Below are 19,740 nucleotides of genomic sequence, written 5' to 3' on the forward strand. Positions count from 1 at the left end.
GCTGAAGAAGGTGTGTCTCCAGCTGCGGCTTTAGGTGTGGCTGTTGTACTTGTAGGTGATGGAGACGGCGGCGGCGTTACGTTGAGTGGGCGCATTGGTGATGTATCTGGTGTTGTTTGTGAAGCTGGTTGTGGGCTTGCTGGTTTTGACCTTAAAATAATTAATTAATATTATTTTTCCCTTGCCCTCTGGACAAAATATAAAAATTATTTGGCTACTTGTTTTTTTTACCTCGATTGGGGAGAAGGTTTGGGGGGTGAAGTTGGATTTTCAGGTTCTGGGCTGTCAGGTTTTGACCTTAAAAAAATAGCCTATTATTTTAATTATTAATTAATATTATTTTTCCCTTGCCCTCTGGACAAAATATAAAAATTATTTGGCTACTTGTTTTTTTTACCTCGATTGGGGAGAAGGTTTGGGGGGTGAAGTTGGATTTTCAGGTTCTGGGCTGTCAGGTTTTGACCTTAAAAAAATAGCCTATTATTTTAATTATTAATTAATATTATTTTTCCCTTGCCCTCTGGACAAAATAAAAAAAAATTATTTGGCTACTTGTTTTTTTTACCTCGATTGTGGAGAAGACTCTGTTCTTCTTTTCTTGACCCTTGGAGGTGAACACAACTTTGTTATTATTCGCTTCCGTTCACGTTGTGGATCAGCTATTTTTGAAGTGACTGGAGTGCAACTGAAATTAAATAAATAAATAAATTTTCAATTTCTCTGGTTCTTTTTAGAACCCACCAAATTTACCAAATTTGGGATTATATTCTAAAAAAAAATGGCCTCTCTTGGTGTGTAGAGCACCGAGAGTTGCTGAACATGGAAGGAATGCGCCCCGGAGGATGGATGGAGGACCCAACCTAACCTGACCAAAAGTAAGTAAGGATATTTTTTTAACATTTACCTACCCTAAGATAAAAAGTTACTGTAAAAATACAATACTTTTCATAATCCCATTTATTATAATTTTATTAGGGGTATGCATTTGAGCTTAATAGTAAATAAAAAGTAAAAATACGACGAAACCCACTAATTTTATAAGGGGTAGTTTCACGAAATGCATTTGAGCTTAATAAATAAAAAGTTACTGTAAAAATCCCATTTCTATACTTTTTTTAGCATGGGTAGATGCACTTCGTGAAACTACCCCTTTTAGTTTTTTTATAACATTATTAAATATAAAATGAAAATATTATTATTACCTAATGTTATCACTGGGGGTTATTTTTTTTGTGGGGGTCCCCAACCCCTCCTTCTCCTCCAACATTACCGACCCTGGAGTGCAACTGAAAATTAAATAAATAAATAACATTTACCTACCCTAAGATAAAAAGTTACTACTTTTCATAATCCCATTTATTATAATTTTATTAGGGGTATGCATTTGAGCTTAATAGTAAATAAAAAGTAAAAATACGACGAAACCCACTAATTTTATAAGGGGTAGTTTCACGAAATGCATTTGAGCTTAATAAATAAACTTCGTGAAACTACCCCTTTTAGTTTTTTTATAACATTATTAAATATAAAATGAAAATATTATTATTACCTAATGTTATCACTGGGGGTTATTTTTTTGGGGGGGGACCCCAAACCCTCCTTTTCCTCCAACATATCAAGGTCAACCTCATCCAAAACATCGGGTATGCTTGCATCGGGGATCGTCTTACGTTCACGCAAACTACGAGTACGCGTAACTGAAGAGTCAGGCATAGCTTGGACAACCTCACTGTCATCATCGTCACCTACTATAACTTTATTAGAGTCAGGCTCAGCCATTCTCTAACGATGTTGTAACTGAACTAAAACTAAAAAAAAAGATTAATATTAATTATGACTTTATGACTTTAAGCCTAAGGTGGTGAGAATGGCCAGGTTACCGCTTACATTGGATGATTGGGGGAAGAAAAGGGTTAACAACTTAACAGTAACTCCACCCATAATTTTATTTTTTGGAATAGTAAGGGATAAAATAAACACACATAAAAGAAAGTGTGGGGGGGGGGGGGGGTATAACTAATCCAATTACTACGAAGTACGAGGGAAATCATGGGATGTGTTGGAAAATATTTATATGACATGTAAGACTAAGAATTCTCCTAATTTCCCCTTGAGGAGGGGGGAGGATTTGATGCTTAATCTGCAGAAGGGGTAATTTAACACTTAATTTACCCTCCGTAAAAGATTAAAGATTAAAAGATTAAAGATTATTTGAAACCTGCCCCACCCCCCTTTTTCAACACTTCTTATTTGAATATAATTATATGTAATCTTTTTTTCTCCACCCATCATAACGTAATGGTTAGGAGGAGGGGGGGGGGGGGGGGAACCAACAAGATTTAATTTGGATTTAATACGATGAAATTTTAGTAAATAAATTAGCCGTTAGAGGCTGGATATTTCAAATTGTTTTTCAATTTATACTTAAGTTTCATCATTCATTGGTAAGAAAAGTTAAAAATTATATTTCAAGTTTTAGAAACCTATTTTTAAGAAAAGTTACATTTGAGATGAATAGAATTAAAAAAGTATTCGGTAATGTAGACAAACAAAATTGCTTCATAGTTACATATTGGAAGTTACATAACATTCAAGGATTACCATTGACATTGTCAGCTTTGAGGTCACTTTATGAAGGCTTTTTGGCCAATTATAGAATAGATGGATGATAATGATATGATGAATATCTGTATCATTTCATATCTTTTAAAAACAAAGTTTTATACCAACGTTTTCTTTTTGGTTTGCTCAACAATTTTGGGGAATTTTGGGACTTGGTTGCTTCATTAAGTTGAGTGTAAAAACGTTTCAACTATGAATTGTTATTTACAAAAGGGGTAATTTTGTGCATCATCATTGGGAGTGTACATCAATTTATCGGCCATTATAATATAAGGTTATAATTTATAAAGGTGTCATATATATAAACCTTTCTTAAAAGTTAAAAAAAAACTCTCTCCCGTCACCCAGCATTAGTGGAAAATTTTTATAAAGGAAAATTTAAATAAATAAAGGGGGGTTATAATAAAGGTGTCGTCATATATATATTATGGAAAATTTTTATAAAGGAAAATTTAAATAAATAAAGGGATTATTCTTTGTATTTTTTTTGGGGGGGGGGGGGGGTTATATTCAAAATCAAGTTCAACCCTTTCTTTTCATATATTCTATGTATAATAAAGGTGTCGTCATATATATATTATGGAAAATTTTTATAAAGGAAAATTTAAATAAATAAAGGGATTATTCTTTGTATTTTTTTTTGGGGGGGGGGGGTTATATTCAAAATCAAGTTCAACCCTTTCTTTTCATATAGCAACCCTCCTTAAAAGGGGAGGGGGGGGAGACTAGAGTAAAATAAACAGCCCATTGCCCTTCCCTTTATTTTGGGGGGGGGGACTATAAAGGTGTTAACTGTTACTTACATGTAAAACCCTTTTCCCCCACCCATATATGTTTGGATATTGACCTCTCGGATGCCACTTATTTTAAAGGGTATGTAAAGATAAAATTTTTTCATGCTATTAGACTATTAGTATTAACAAATTAAAAATCTTAACATTTTCTAAATAATAAATATCGAAGATTGATTTTACGGCATTAGGTTGGTTTATTCGAAGATTGATTTTACGGCATTAGGTTGGTTTATAAAGATAATTTACATTTTACAAATTTGTAATTTAAAGTTAAATAGTAGGTTGGCGACGAACGAGAGATGGGCCAGCCAACTTCAAGTTACTTGGATACTAAGGGGAGAAGAAACGGCGGCGCAACCGCCGAAAACTGCCGAGAAAAGGCAAAATAAATTTCAGCGGCTTATCGGAAGGTAATGAGGAAATTACATTTTTGCATACAACCCCTTTATTTTAATGGCTTTCTCTACCTTTTGACCGCCTTTCTCTTTGTTTTAATGCGTAATTAGTTTTTATATACGCATAAAATAAACTTATAAACTTAATTATTTTTTAATATTTGATTTTGCAGTGTTTTTATACGTATATTGTGAACGTTTTGATGAAATTGAATTGAAATTGAAATTAATTATATCTGCATTTGCATTATGAAAAATAAAATACTAATTATTAAATTATTATTTCAGTATAAATATCCGAACGATCAACGAATAATGAAATCTAGAGTACCCAGCAGCACGAAACGAAGGAGCCAGCGAATACTTGAACGACGTCAAGGTATAATATATATTGAATTCTATTTATTTTTAGTTATTTATTTATTAGGATGTAGTTACGTACGATTTAGAAAGCGAAGCAACTCTATAATCATTACCAGAATGTCCGTAAATCCATAACCATAACCATAAACAATTATAAACATGACATTATACAAGTGTTAATGTCCGTTTGTCCTACCTTTTCAGAGCTTCGCTTTTATGGATGTTGTCATCCTTGTTTTTATAGTTATAACTTATTCCACAAAGTGTAATATAATGAATAAATAATCCTTATACTAAAGGATCTCGCTAACCGATGAACCGATCGGGTTCTCCTTTTTACCTTTTTAAAAGCGAAGCTTTTCTATAATTATGGTCGGTCCGTCCGATTTAGAAAGCGTAGCAACTCTATAATCATTACCAGAATGTCCGTACGTCCATTTTAAACATGTTGATTTTTCGTCCGAGATAGTTAGCTTTTATTCGTTAATTTAGGCATGTTAGAATTGTCCTATCGATTTCAAACTTTGCATGATGTAGTTACGTACGATTTAGAAAGCGAAGCAACTCTATAAGCATTACCAGAATGTCCGTACGTCCCTTTTAAACATGTTGATTTTTCTACTTTTATAACAACAAAATTTTATGTGATCTAATTATCCGTTTGATCTGGTTTTTGGTATATTGATTCCTTGGACAACAAAGAATAATATTATAAGCGAAGCAACTCTATAATTAAGTCCTAGAAATGTAAGTATGACCATAAACATTATCCTGTATGAAGCAGTTTTCCAACAAATTTACTTAAAATTTTGCTTCGACTCTATACATTTATAATTTATTAAGGTGTCGCTGTTCCTCTTCCTGTTCCTGTTGAGGCCCCCCTCCGAGATGATCCGGTTGTGGCTGCTATTGCACCCCAGCCTGATGACCAGCGTCGAGTTCGACGACAACGACGCCGTAATGCTGCAAGACAATTAGGTAGGTATTATATATAATACGTTTGTCCAGTAACCTTACTCTAAAATAATAAATTCACCTTTTGGAATTAATTTAATTAATTAATTGCGTTGAGATATTTTATGGTTTGGAAAAAATAACCATTTATTTTAAATTAATAGTAAATATCATACAGAATTGCTTACATGATTATTATAAAACAAGGATGAAAACATCCATAAAAGAGAAGCTCCAAAAAATGCGTCAAAAAATCTAAGCTGGATCTTTAATTAAAATGTATTTTTTTTGGCTTTTATGGAACTAATTGTAATCTACAGAAGGGAAAATCACTGGGGATGTACATCGATCTATCGACCACCCTCCTGAGAGATTTTAATTTTAATTTTGATTTAATTTATTAAGGTCAACAGGTTATCCAACAGATGGGGAACAATAATAATGTCAATGTTCCCCATCAACCACCACAACCGGACCATCCTCAAGAGCCGGACCACCCTCAACAGCAGGACGACCCTCCAGAGCCCCTTCCCGCCGACAACAATCCACCTCCCCCACCCCCGCCACAGCAAGAACGTCAACCTCAACGTGTGCAACCTATTTTCAATTTGACAATAGGTGCGCACGCCACAGTAAATATCAACAATAATCAATTTCAATTCTATTGATTATTGTTGATATTTACTGTTAATTTATTGTTATTTTGTGTTGTTATCCCCCCCCCCCCCCCCCCCCCCGACTAAATGACTGGATTAGGTTAGGCTAGGTTAGGTTATATGGCTAGGGGGCCGAGCGCCCGCGGTTATTTTTATTGGTGGGGGGGGGGGGGGGGATAAAAATTGTAAAAATCTATTTTGTATTTTGTATATACTATTTTTGATATATTTACTTTATTTACTAGAATTCCAATTATCCCCCCCCCCCCCCCCCCCGACTAAATGACTGGATTAGGTTAGGCTAGGTTAGGTTATATGGCTAGGGGGCCGAGCGCCCGCGGTTATTTTTATTGGTGGGGGGGATATTTTCAAATTTTGTATATACTATTTTTGATATATTTATAATACTTTATTTACTAAATTTGCAGATTTTTTAAAGGGGTAGTTTCACGAAATGCATTTAAACTTAATTTAGTGAACCGCATATTTTATCCTGGTTAAATGGTTAAACTACATTTATATGGCATATATTTGAAAAAATTTCAATTTTCTACCACATAGTTTTTAAAATGTCAAGACTTGAAAATCGTCTTTTTAAATTGCATATATCACAAAAAAGACAATTTTAAGGTCTTGATATTTTAAAAACTACGTGGTAGAAAATTGAATTCATTTCAAATATATGCCATATAAATGTAGTTTACCCATTTATCCAGGATAAAATATGCGGTTCACTAAATTAAGTTCAAATGCATTTCGTGAAACTACCCCTTTTCTTTAGTTTTAATATTTTCATTTAATTTTTTTTTCAATTTCATTGTTTCATTTTTTAGTAGCAAATCTACTTTATATTTCTAAATGTAAATATGTCTGTCTGTCTGTCTGTTTTTTTTTCGTTTTTCAATTTCATTGTTTCATTTTCATTTTGTATTTCATAAATTCATTCATTTCATTTCATATTCATATTCGTGATACAAATAAATGTGATAAGAAACTCGAAATAATACACTTTTTTATTCATTCTTATGGTCGGTCCGTCCGATTTAGAAAGCGTAGCAACTCTATAATCATTACCAGAATGTCCGTACGTCCATTTTAAACATGTTGATTTTTCGTCCGAGATAGTTAGCTTTTATTCGTTAACGATGCAAGAAATAGCTATCTATTGATAATTTTAAATACGTGGAACGCTTACCTAACCTACCTAAGTTTTATCAAATAACTATATCAAACGTCTCTCTTCCTTCCTTGGATACAAACGGCTGCGCCCCTAGCATTTAGAGGCTCTATATTCGAACCTACCTACCTACCTACCTAAGTATATCAAATAACTATATCAAACGTCTCTCGAGTCTCTTCCTTGGATACAAACGGCTGCGCCCCTAGCATTTAGAGGCTCTATATTCGAAGGGATATGAAAGGGCAGAAAAATAGCCTAAAACCATCTAAGGACCTATACGAAGCTGTACTGTAAAGGAGAACCATATAGGTTCAGTGGTTAGCGAGATCCTTAGCTACAGACAAACAGAGCTTACTTCATTATAAGTTTCCTAGCGGCTACGCCCCTAGAGGCCTCTAGTGGCACTTTAAATGTTTTTGTTTGTTAAAGTTAATACTATAGCTATTGATAATTTTAAATTTATGTCTTCAATTCAAAGTTAAAATAAGTACACAAATAAAACCATCTAAGGACCTATACGAAGCTGTACTGTAAAGGAGAACCATATAGGTTCAGTGGTTAGCGAGATCCTTAGCTACAGACAAACAGAGCTTACTTCTTTATAAGTTTACTAGCGGCTACGCCCCTAGAGGCCTCTAGTGGCACTTTAAATGTTTTTGTTTGTTAAAGTTAATACTATAGCTATTGATAATTTTAAATTTATGTCTTCAATTCAAAGTTAAAATAAGTACACAAATAAAACCATCTAAGGACCTATACGAAGCTGTACTGTAAAGGAGAACCATATAGGTTCAGTGGTTAGCGAGATCCTTAGCTACAGACAAACAGAGCTTACTTCTTCAATTATAATTCAAATTATAGAGCAGCATCGCAATTACAAATTAAATTAAATAAAAATAAGAAAATTATTTTTCATAGTTTTATTATTATAGCATATATATGTCAATTTATGTTATTTATGTGGAATCTAACTAAATATTCACAGGAATGCGATCTCATTCTCAACTCAATCGATAATGATCACTGACTCATCAGAGTCATCACCTTCACCTTCGCTCGCGCCACCTTCGTGTTCCAGAACTTCCAGGATGGCGTCAATATCTCCATCATCGGAAGATGGATTTACATCGCCGGAGATATCGGGATATTCGTCACCTTCGCTCGCGCCACCTTCGTGTTCCAGAACTTCCAGGATGGCGTCAATATCTCCATCATCGGAAGATGGATTTACATCGCCGGAGATATCGGGATATTCGTCTTCATCTGATAGATCTACTGTGCCATCTAATCCTATCGCACGGTCATAGACAGCTAACGCCTGGATAACGTCGTCACGGTAACCGTTGCATTTTGCTTCCATTTGCTGCAGAACAAGTTGGTTTTGTTCGCGTGTACGCTGCGAAGATGGAAGGGCTTGGTGAAGGAATTGGTATATACCAATTCCTTCACTAAATAGTCTGATCGCCTGCATATTCCGAACACTCTGGAACCCCGACCTGTAAAGCAGCGAAGATATATCTTTAAAAGATCTGTGAAGGACCTGATAATGGGCGTACCATCCAGGCATCAGGTCGGGGTATAAACTTGGTTCTGGATCTGTACAGGTAAGTGTACGGGCATCCATCGCTACCGGCTTGCGCCTGCGCCCAACTGTGACTCTCTGTCCTTGTTCCGCCATAATAACGATAGCAAAAATAAAACAAATGTTCAAATGTTGTCACTTCAAAGGTCTGTAAGCAAATGAAATTTCAAGGAATCATTAATTACCCCCTACAAATTTTTCTTTGTTGTTGGTTTCCAAGAAATTATTAAGATTTATAATATTCTAGATGTGTGAAATATTTTTAACAAGGATGACAATATCCATTAAAGCAAAACATTAACATAAATGCATTAGTATAATCAAAATTATAAGTAAGTATTCTGTCTATAAGTATAAATTATATAAATACTAACATACTGACGTCTATAACCAACACTAATTATAGAAAAGCTTCGCTAATTCCTAGTATTTTGAATTTTCCATATGTTTTGTTTTGTTTTGTTTCTTGGGGGGGGGGGGGGGAACATTAACATAAATGCATAAGTATAATTATAAAGTAAGTATTCTGTCTATAAATTATATAAAATAGTAATACTAACTGACGTTTATAACCAACACAAATTATAGAAAAGCTTCGCTAATTCCTATTTTCCATATGTTTTGAATTGTTAACTTATTTCTTGGGGAGGGGGGGGGGGGGGAGGGGTCAATATTTGTATCGTAAGTTGTAATGTAACGGTCAACCTTCAAATAGGGGAGGGGTGAGACTACACTAGTATAATAAATTATAATCTTACCCACTCCCCAAGTTAAAAATTAATCGTGACCCCCCCCCCCCCCCCCTCTCATATATATAAACATAGTGAAAATGAAATTATAAGAATCCTTGTTACTCTATAATTAAGGTATGTCCATACGTCCCTCCGTCCGAGTCTTTTTACGGAAATACACTATATTGTTATATATAGAAAAAGATTGTTATAAATGTGTTTTTTATCACGTATTTTACAATTTTTTTGTCCATTTTCACCGCTCATTATGAATATGGGCGGAGTGGTAATGCGCGCCCCCCCCCCCCCCCCCATGTAACCCCCTAAAATTGGGGTTGGTGTTGTATGTAATAAATATTAGGAGGTAATAGGATATCTGTTTAGCTCCCCCCCCCCCCAAAAAAAAGGGGGAAAAACATAAATATTAGGAGGGGATAGGACAGTTGACAATAATAAATAATAATCAAAAATCAAAATGCTGAACTGATAAGAAATAATTAATAAACAATTTTAAGTTTAGGCAAATTTAGGATTATGTAATTGTAAATTCAATTGTTTAAGTTTTAACGTTTTTCTATTAGCTTAATGCTTCAAAAGACAACCATACATTGTTCCAAATGGTCTATTTATTATTCATAATTTTAGAGCTTCGCTACTTATGTATGTTTTATAATTATTAGGTAGACATGTAAGAATTATGCTAATTTCCCCTTTGAGGAGGGGGGGAGGATTTGATGCTTAATCTTTCATGTCACACGGTCCACGGATAAAAAACAAATATATAATATCGTAACCAACCTGGTAATGGTATGGTAATAATTGGGGTGGGGGGGGGGGGGAGAAACAAGATTAAATTTGGATTTAATACGATGAAATTATAGTAAATAAATTAGCCGTTAGAGGGTAAATATTTCAAATTGTTCTTAAATTTATACTTTCATCATTCATTGGTGAGAAAAGTTAAAAATTATATTTCAAGTTTTAGAAACCTATTTTTAAGAAAAGTTACATTTAAGACGAATTGATTTCACAAAGTATTCGGTAATGTAGAAAACAAACAAAATTGCTTCAAAGTTACATATTGAAAGTTGGAATATAGATAACTTCTCTATATGCTTTATAACACTTTATGAAGGCTTTTTGGCCAATTATATTATAGATTGATGATAATATCTGTGATAATATCATTTCATATGTTTTAAGTTTTAAAAACATTCTTTCGCAAGGAAGGGAAATTTAAATTTTTTTAAAAAGGGTCAACTAAATAACATGACACGGATATGAAGCAAAATTGTAAGTGAATTAGTTGGAAGACTCTAATTGCAATAAAACCTACTCTTTTTGAATAAAACAAATATACAAAGTTTTTACTTTTTAATTCGTTCGTTCTTTAAGACAGATAGCTATTTCTTTCATAGTTAAACGGCTCCTCGGGGCTAAAAAAACTGGTTTTAATAATCAAACGATTGTACATTTCTGTTCTGTCTATATATCATAGTTATCATTGAAAACCAAAGAATAAAATAATAGGATGTCTGTTAATCTCCACGGATAAAAAACTTTCCTAGGAGTTTTATGAAGGCTTTTTGATCAATTATACAAACTACAAAGATATGATGATAGTAACCAAATTTAGATAATCACTTTAATAATTTTAGTTCTTTCTTTTTGTCTGTCTATCTTTTATTAAATACAAATCGTAAAATTCGGAATAACTATATACGGTTTTTTTGGACTTCAGTTGAAAGAAATCGTTTTTACTTTCCGGTCATACGCTTATAATACGATGTGATAATTTGATAAATATCTATTTTTTGAATTAAATTTATCGCCTGGACAGACATACTTACAAAGCTATGTTCATATATATTTAAGATTTGAGATTAGTTTGTTTCCCTTCAGTATTTTATTTTTTTTGGAGCGAAGCTATTTCATAATTAAGTTTTTTAAAATTTTTATAGACATTTTTCCGTGCATTTTAAATTTGTTTCAATTTTCCCATAATTACTAAAATAAAAGAATAATGTCAGTTTGATAATAAAAGTACTCGTTTTTATGGTAAATAAAATTAACATATCTTCGCGCCTTAATCGCTGTACAATATTTATTTTTGGGGGGGGGGCGGGGAGGAAAAATTTATGTCACCTGATTAAGGAAGGGAAACTGGAAGGGTCAACTTAACTGAACTCACATGAGAAATATGAGATCTTCAAGTTCATACAGAACAATAATTTTCTATAATTAGGGTCAGTTTGTCCGTCGACTATTTGTCGACTATTCTGAACTATTTAAGTGTTTGTGTTATTATCCGTTTGTTATACAGTTTCAGAAATCGTTTTAATCTTACAGAACAATAGCTTTTTTATAATTAGGGCTGGTCAATCTCCGTAAGAAAGCGGATAGCTTTTTTCATTTCTGGTAATGTAGGCATTTGCTTCCTGTATCCGTTTGTCATAAAGTTTCAGTACTAGTTTTTATGGATGTTTTAATCCTTGTTAATATTCCCCAATATACAAGGTATATTGATAAAAGCGTTTTTTTTTGGGGGGGGGGGGAACATTTATGACCGCATAAAGCTAAGGGTCAACTCATGATACAGGAAATATGAGACCTTAGAGAACAAGGACAAATCGTTACAATTTACAAAACTAACTCCAATCCAAATAAAATAAAAATATTTATTTTCATTTTATTTAAGTCAACATAGTTTATTTATTTATTTAGATTATTTATTTCATTAAAGTAAAAAAAGTTATGATTATTGTTTTGTTAGTATGTTAGGTTAAATAATAAATTAGTACATATTACTTGAGTTAGAATGATTAATACATTATTTAATGGTTATTGGTGGTTTATTTTTTAACTTTTCTTTCACTTTATGATATTAGCAAGTTTGATATATGGTTGAGTTGAAATGTAGAAGACAGTAAGCAGGGTGGAGGGTTGGATAATGTAGGGTGTTGGATCTTTGGAAGGTGGATTATTATAGAGTAGATACGCTGAAAGCCTGAAACAAAAAATCTTAAGTCTTAACAGCTATGTGAGGGGGGGGGGTGGTAATTTATCTATCCTTTACAACCCTCTCACATACTCACACGACAATACAAATACACATAATAAATACTAGGATATGACAATGAAAGAAAAATCGAGATTTTTGGAATAAAGAAAGGGGAGAATAAATTATTTAAAAGTCTTATCTATTATACAAATTTTATATCTAAGTTTTCATATTTATTGAATTGTTTACAAGTAAAACTGATATGGTTCTGATATCGCAAAAACCAATCAACCAATATTATTTTTTTATAATTCATTCTAAAAAAATAAAAAAAACTCATCAATATTTAATTTTTAAAGTTTTCATATTTATTGAATTGTTTAAAAGTAAAACTGATATGGTTCTGAGTTCTGATATCGCAAAAACCAATCAACCAATATTATTTTTTTTATAATTCATTCTATAAAAATAAAAAACTCATCAATATTTAATTTTTAAAAAAAATTGTATAAAAAGTAAAAAAAACACTGAGAAAATATTAGGTGTAGAGGTTTCGTGTTTTTTCTAGACAGCCATATTGGCTATTTTTCCAAATTTTGACGAAACGAAAAAATTTATTGGAAAATATCAGTAAATATTAACTTTCAGGATCGTATAAATTTAGAAAAGATTTTAATATTTAGGTTTCCTGTCCAAATTCAACCCTTTCCCTAATTGTTATAAACGTCTTTGGACAGTTAGAAACTAGGGGGAATATTAAAGAAATATTGACCCGACAGTTTCAAATTTCCATCGTCTAAGATCTATTGAATAAATTTCTAGTAGACATATGTCTGCTTTTTATTTCATGAAAGTTAATCTTGTTCATTTGAGAATGTAATCATCCTTGTTTATTTAGCATCAAATTATTAAGAAACCAGAGTGAAAGCTGCCACCTATTCCGGAAAAACATGAATGCATAGGTTAGACAATTTCCCAGTTTAATCAAATGGTCTAACTTCAGACCACCCCCCATTGAGTTCCCCTTTTTTTGAAAGTTAAAATAGGTCCATGGATGGTTTTAGGCTATTTTTGTTTGAAAGTATGGTTACAATCTACAATTTGCCTCACATAAACTACGACTATAGAGTCCCTAGATGCTAGGGGCGCAGAATTTAGTTATTCTATGAAGTTTTAAGGAAATACCCCCCCCCCCTTTTTTTCGCAAGACAAAATGAATGAGAAAAAAAACCTGATGGGAAAATGGTGAAAGCCAGTCAGACAAAATCATCCAGCCACGCAGCCAGCAGCAGCTGTAATCAACACGCGAGCAGCTTAACTACAGCTTGTTATATCATGCGGCGTGCACATTCCCACAAAATTTCGCGCGCAAAAAAAACTCGCGCACACACTCTAGCTCACAGACCATATTGCAAATATAAATTGCACTAGTGTTTGCTTCACTAATTTTCACTTATTCACTTTCTTTATTAAGGAATTTTTAACTTTCTTTTCCTAAATAAAACCGGTTTATAAAAAATAATTGATTTTTTTTATCTGCGAACAATTTTTTTTCATTAAATGTTGATAATTGAGAAGACTTCCTTCATATTATGTACAATAAGCTACGCCCCTAGAGGCCTCTGAGGGTTCTTAAGGGGAAAGGGGGTCGGGGGATTTCAACACTTTACTTTCAATTTTAGTAAAGGGGGGGGGGGGGGGGTTACTGCAACCTGGGCAACGTTAGCCGTTACTTTTTCAATTTTTTTGTTTGATTTAAGAAAAATAGACCTACCAAGGATTGATTACGAGATGGTTGCATTAACCCCACCCCCCTTAAACTTGAAAAAGAGACTAATGTGGGAAAAATGTTTTTTTTCTTCTGTTGGCGATGTTTCTAAAATAGTTATAAACCACCTGCCTGGACATTAAGAAGCTTCACTTTGATTAGAACTATAGACAGACATTAACACAGACAAACATCTTGTTACTTTAATATAAGGATAATTATTAACAAGGACAACAATGTTTCAGACACGACAGTGGCGGAAGCATATTTATGAGACGGCCAGACTTCTCTTCATTCAATATTCTTCCAAAACACAAGATCAACTCCTATCATATTAAGGTAAGAAGAATCAATTGTTAGCGCAGCTTCTCTAAAATTTTGTTATGTCCGTACGTCTCACAACAATCTTAAGAATAAATGTCAAATACAACAGCATTTAGTTGCTGCTCCCCTAACATCTAGTGCCTCTGCATGGGGTAAGAAAGTTACTGTATAAAAAAGCCTAAAACCATCCTGAGACTAATACGAGGCTTTCTTAAATGATGAAATCTATCGATTAAGTAGTTATCGAGGTCCTACGACAAACGCAGGAGTCCTAAACGTCGGAGTGGACATTTAACCTAACCTAGCCTAGTTTAAACCATATTTTAGGTTTTTTTTTAATGCCTAACCCCTGCGGGGAGCTTATATGTATATTCATATCTCAACTTAACCTAACCTAACTAGAAATACTTACTTAAATTAATATTTTAACACTCCTTTGTTTGTCCACTCCGACGTTTGAGATTCCTGCGTTTGTCCTGGAACCGTTATCGAAATCATAAGCTACAGACAGACGTAAAACATTACTACTTTAGGAAATACATTTAAAAAAAAAAATATTTGATGATAAAAACTTGCTCTTTAGTCTTAAACTTGTCCGTCCCTTTTCTCACTTCTCGTTAATATAGCAAAAAAGTGTATGTTTGGGAAGCTTTTGAATGTCGTCATCCGTGATAAACTAAATTTAATTCTGTAGAAGTGGATATAGAATAGGTATGTGGATATTGTTAGAGATCACGCATACCCTGATAAATTGTTTCTCCCAGCTGGCTAATATAACGATACCCCCCTCTCTTTATGACTTTACTGCAATACCCCATCCTGTCACAATATCCACATATACATTATCCATTGTTTGTAGATGGAAGACGAGTGCAGTATTGGAAATGATGAAACCAGATGCTTTATTCTTTCAAACTATGCAACTAACAAGATGAATAGGTAAGCATCGGGGATCTAAAGGGATAAGACAATGGCCGATAAATCTATGTACATCCCCAATGATGATACACATAATTACAATTAATGGTTGAAACGTTTGAACACTCAACTTAAGAAACCAACCATTCAAAATTAAATTAAAGTCCCCAAAGTTTTTCACCCAACCAATAAGAAAATGTTAATAAAAGACTTTGGAGACTAGTGTAATAAGCAGCCCATTGTCCCATCTCTCTCTGGGTAAGCAGCATACTTCGAACGAATTATTTCATCCTTGTTAAATATCTCAAATGTAATTTTTTTGTCTTTTTGAAGAAAAAAAATATTGCTATAATTTTAAATTGTTGCTTAGGTTCAAATGCTTCTTTAATGATTCTTCGTCAGTTGTTTGACAATGATCTCCAGTCGTAATTCTTGTTTTCATTTTACCACTAGGTTTTATCTTGTAAGTTTGTATTTATATTTTTAAAATTCAAAAGGTTGCGTGATTTTATTGTGAAAATATACTTTTGGCAAAATGCTTTTTTATATTCCATAGCATATTTCTAAATGAAAATATCTATTTTACAGCAAGAAATGTATCTATTAACATTGATTTTTTTTTAGAGTACCCTGTGTTTTATGTAGTGGGCTAATGAACATTTTTGAGAGGTAATTATTTTTATCTGATGTATGTATAATGTATAAATATGATGATTTATTCAAGCAATGCTATTGCCATATTAACCCCCTTATTTTTAACCTTATTATTATCGCTCTTAATACGCCCATTTATGGCGTTAAAAATAATTTTAAAATGTGGATTGGATTGTCTGCAAAAAGTCAACAAAATTTTTAAAAAGTTTCATTTTTTAGGTATCCCTTAATAGATGGAACCTTTTTCCTTTCTCCCCGGCAGCACACCAAGTCTTGCATTCAGGTAATAAACAATTGTAATGGACGGACATATAAACTGAAATTATAGAGTTCTTACGCTATCACACTTAAGATATTTGAGTATTAGTTATAGGGGGGGGGGGGGGTGGTTGCAGGGATGGAAGGATGAAAAGCATTGGTTGTTTATTACACTAGTCCCCAAAGTTTTATAATAAGTTTTTTTATTTTATTTTTTTGCATACAACTTTGGGGACTTTCATGGAATTTTAATTTGTTTGTTCATTAAGTAGAGTATCCATAAGTTTGAACCCATAATTGTAATAATCTACAGAAGATTAATTTTGTGTATCATCATTGGGGTTGTACATCAATTTATCGGCAATTGTCTTATCCCATATGATCCCCGGAGGGGGGGGGGGGGTGAGGGTTGGATATATATATTCGCAGAATAGGGTACCAGCAATTTTATAACACTGACAGTTTTTTTCTTTCTATATGCCTAAGTTTTTATGTAAACTAATCTTGTTCTTAGGTTAAGTTGGAGGGAAGGACCCACTATCTGTCCGCTGTGTGTATGGGCTGCCTCGAGGGATGGAATAACAGTCTACACTGCAGGTATTACAGACAGACAGACATACATATTGAGGGACATACAGTAAGACCCGTGAGAAAGTATCTTTTAGGGTCTAGAGCTCTTATTTCTTAGTGTATCATCAAAAGTAGCATATGTCTTTGTTCTCTGCACATTTTCACACAAGCATACAGCATGACCCTCGAAAAAGTATTTTTAAGCATCTGCAGCCCTTATTTCTCAATGAATTATTAAAAAATGCATATGTCCTTGTTCTCCATAGTATTCCACGTAAGTAGATATAAAAATATTTTTTTTTACCTCCATTAACACCGGAGATTTTTAGAGCTAAAGTTTTGAAAAAGTGACTGAGAAAAAGAATTTTTTTTTGTTTCTCATATTTTTTGGATGGTTATATTTTGTTTTTCTGGCAACTGAATAATGAGACACAAAGAAAAACAAGTTAACTAAATATTTCTTTTTTATTCCACCAAAAAATATAAATTTTTAATGGCAAAAAATACTACTGAATGAATTGATTATTTGCAAATTTTAGGTTATTTATTAACCCTTATTTATAGAAAAGGATTAATTATGACAGTTGCTCCGCCTACTTTTCTGACATCTCAATTATTTAATAGGGGGTAAATTAAGCTTTTTAGACTAAAAAATCATTATGTTTATTTTTATTTTCTTTATAACTTTTTTGTTATTAAAGTTAGGATTGTGAAACAAAAACAATTTTCCTGCTATATTCATAGAGATTAATTTGGATTCTTAATCTTAAACAATTTTGCCTAATAAGTAAGTTTTTCAAAATATCATTAAACTAAAAAGACTCAAAAAATATGTGTAAAAAAATGCCTTTTACTCAAAAACTAAATTTTTTATTTCATTTTTGTATAAAGTTTCTGCTAGTAACAAAAATAAAAGGATTTCTAGCTTAATTTTGCTAAAAAAGTCGTTTCATGTAAAAAGTTACTTTTTCCTCAGTCACTTTTTCAAAACTTTAGCACTAAAAATCTCCGGTGTTAATGGAGGTAAAAAAAATATTTTTATATCTACTTACGTGGAATACTATAGAGAACAAGGACATGTGCATTTTTTAATAATTCATTGAGAAATAAGGGCAGCAGATGCTTAAAAATACTTTTTCGAGGGTCATGCTGTATACAAAAATTTTAATTTTACCTCCATTAACATTGTACGTACATTCAGTTAGAAAGAGAAGATGGACAAATATATTACAGAGAGATAGATATATAGACATAGTAATGCATATATAGACATTCAGATAGAGAGGTAGATACGACAGGTTGATTGACTGAAAAATGAGCTTACAAGCAGATAAATGTCATAAGAATAGATCGATTTCACCAAAAAATAAAGAAATGGTCGGAAATAACAGTGAAATATAATAACTTTAAATTATTTTAGATTCTGTTTAAATATCTGGGATGGTAGTCAGCTAATTTTGGGGACAATGTACTCCTACGATATTTTTGCTGCCGTTCCCTGCTGCCAGGATAGACTTAAGGTAAATAGCCTTCCAGTTTGGCTTCCAAACCGGTTTATATCCGCTTGATTAGATCTGGTTCTAAGCCATATAGGAAAATCATGTATAGTATAATTTAGAAGACAATTTTTGACGAATGATAAAAATAAGATTATATAAAACAAAGAAATTATAAATAGCAGTTTTGTTTTTTATTTTACTCTCCGCGGAAAGTTGAATTCTAACTTTGTTTTTTCTTTTCTTAATAATTTACCTCTTTGTGCAGAAAAGCAAAATATCTTTCATTTGCCAATACTAATCTTCTTAAAAATTTGTAAAACTTTAGGTCCAGTTTACCAGATACAATTGAACTGGAACATTTAGACAAAAATACTTTATGCTAAAAATTGAAATATTTAAAGAAAAACTTTCATCGTCTAATTTCTGAAGTAAAAAATAAGTAAACACCAAAATATAGCGTAAATAATATCAAATGCTATTAAAAGTCAAAACTACAACAATTGCAATAAAAATAGTAATGGTTCTGTAGCATTTCAAAGATGTTAAGTTAATTTTAATAAAATAAAAACTTTTTAACGATGTTTAGTCTATGGCTATTAATATGCAAAAATTTTGAAACAAATAAAATAAAAAAATAATTATAATTTTAGTGCACAACTTGCAAGCAGTTAGTTATTCATCCGGAGCAAAGCTTTAATTTCTTCTCTGACTACAGTCAGACGGTCAGCTGTCCTTCTTGTGGTGTACAGGTAAGACATACAGACTTACATCATATTGAAAAATTGATAGAAATTCTTTGATTTTTTCTCAGACAGATAGATAGGTAGAAAATGAAAGATTTTCAAGACTTTTTAAAAAGTAAACAGATAAATGATACATTTACAAAGTAAAACTAAAAAATACATTAAAATGATAGTTTAAATTTATGATTTAGAATATATGCTAAATAAATGTTAAAAAGTACCTAGTTGATATCTTTTTTTTACTATTCCCCTAGCATCTAGGGGCTCTGTAATTGTATTGGAAGGGGGAGAAAAGGGATAGATAAAAATTCTTATAATTATCTCAATACTTAAATCTGAAAATAAAATAGTCTTAAAGCACCGTAGAACCCACTTGAAGCTTAAATAGAGAACCCAATCGGTTACAAAGATCTTAATCTTTAGACCAAAAAAATCTTACTGTTTAAAATAATAATCATATTTTTATTTTAGGATTTCCACTTTGTAAAGAATTTGGAGACCTATGTTACAAGAGAAGAATTATCTAAGGTAAATTTTTTTTTAATGTAGCACAGTGACAATAAATAGAATGAAGGTATAGCCAACAAGCGAAATAAATCTAAAATGATATTTAAGGGGCTGATAAAAATTCCGTCGTTACTACGAAGGGTTATCCCAAAAAATGAGCTAAAATTACCGATTATTTCAAATTAATCTAGTTGTTGTTTTTAAATTTTCATTATTTCCAG

General features: G+C 32.4%; 3 protein-coding genes across 19 annotated transcripts in view; 2 read left to right on the forward strand and 1 right to left on the reverse strand.

Moving 5' to 3' along the window:
- heca (hdc homolog, cell cycle regulator) overlaps window positions 1-19,740 on the forward strand; it is a 62,295-nt gene that overhangs the window by 38,646 nt on the left and 3,909 nt on the right. For all 16 annotated transcript variants that reach the window (XR_013885159.1, XR_013885158.1, XR_013885160.1 and 13 more), the window contains exons 7-14: window positions 14,292-14,385; window positions 15,230-15,309; window positions 15,913-15,957; window positions 16,162-16,225; window positions 16,715-16,797; window positions 18,191-18,290; window positions 18,920-19,018; window positions 19,484-19,540. Coding sequence is in view for 1 of the 16 variants with exons in the window: in XM_080180848.1 (XP_080036974.1) it covers window positions 14,292-14,385; window positions 15,230-15,309; window positions 15,913-15,957; window positions 16,162-16,225; window positions 16,715-16,797; window positions 18,191-18,290; window positions 18,920-19,018; window positions 19,484-19,540 (622 nt within the window). In the remaining 15 variants the exon portion in view is untranslated. The remainder of the gene's footprint in view (window positions 1-14,291; window positions 14,386-15,229; window positions 15,310-15,912; window positions 15,958-16,161; window positions 16,226-16,714; window positions 16,798-18,190; window positions 18,291-18,919; window positions 19,019-19,483; window positions 19,541-19,740) is intronic.
- On the reverse strand, window positions 394-3,140 carry LOC145304654 (uncharacterized). Its single transcript, XM_080146587.1, has 4 exons — window positions 1,550-3,140; window positions 1,203-1,286; window positions 566-685; window positions 394-463 (listed from the first exon to the last, which is right to left on the reverse strand). Exons 1-4 carry the CDS (start codon window positions 1,777-1,779, stop codon window positions 394-396), a joined length of 504 nt encoding a protein of 167 aa, XP_080002713.1. The 5' UTR covers window positions 1,780-3,140.
- LOC145304653 (uncharacterized) lies at window positions 3,392-5,842 on the forward strand. Of its 2 annotated transcripts, XM_080146586.1 has the most exons (4): window positions 3,392-3,826; window positions 4,100-4,190; window positions 5,018-5,152; window positions 5,534-5,842. In XM_080146586.1, exons 2-4 carry the CDS (start codon window positions 4,127-4,129, stop codon window positions 5,794-5,796), a joined length of 462 nt encoding a protein of 153 aa, XP_080002712.1. In that variant the 5' UTR covers window positions 3,392-3,826; window positions 4,100-4,126; the 3' UTR covers window positions 5,797-5,842. The 2 variants fall into 2 exon arrangements, with proteins under 2 accessions (XP_080002712.1, XP_080002711.1); XM_080146585.1 differs by lacking the exon at window positions 3,392-3,826 and having other exon boundaries at window positions 4,061-4,190.

Source organism: Acartia tonsa, chromosome 13 (assembly GCF_053477335.1).
Source record: "Acartia tonsa isolate MP-2025a chromosome 13, ASM5347733v1, whole genome shotgun sequence".
Taxonomy (NCBI): Eukaryota; Metazoa; Arthropoda; class Copepoda; order Calanoida; family Acartiidae; genus Acartia; species Acartia tonsa.

What these genes read in the sequence shown, in the direction of transcription:
- LOC145304654 (XM_080146587.1), bottom strand. Translation starts at nt 1,779, where the DNA reads ATGGCTGAGCCTGACTCTAATAAAGTTATAGTAGGTGACGATGATGAC. An exon ending in ACCCCCAGTGATAACATTAG is followed by an intron (nt 686 to 1,202) that starts GTAATAATAATA and finishes ATTTAATTTCAG; the next exon opens with TTGCACTCCAGTCACTTCAA. An exon ending in GAGTCTTCTCCACAATCGAG is followed by an intron (nt 464 to 565) that starts GTAAAAAAAACA and finishes TATTTTTTTAAG; the next exon opens with GTCAAAACCTGACAGCCCAG.
- LOC145304653 (XM_080146585.1), top strand. Translation starts at nt 4,061, where the DNA reads ATGAAAAATAAAATACTAATTATTAAATTATTATTTCAGTATAAATAT. An exon ending in AATACTTGAACGACGTCAAG is followed by an intron (nt 4,191 to 5,017) that starts GTATAATATATA and finishes TAATTTATTAAG; the next exon opens with GTGTCGCTGTTCCTCTTCCT. An exon ending in TAATGCTGCAAGACAATTAG is followed by an intron (nt 5,153 to 5,533) that starts GTAGGTATTATA and finishes TAATTTATTAAG; the next exon opens with GTCAACAGGTTATCCAACAG.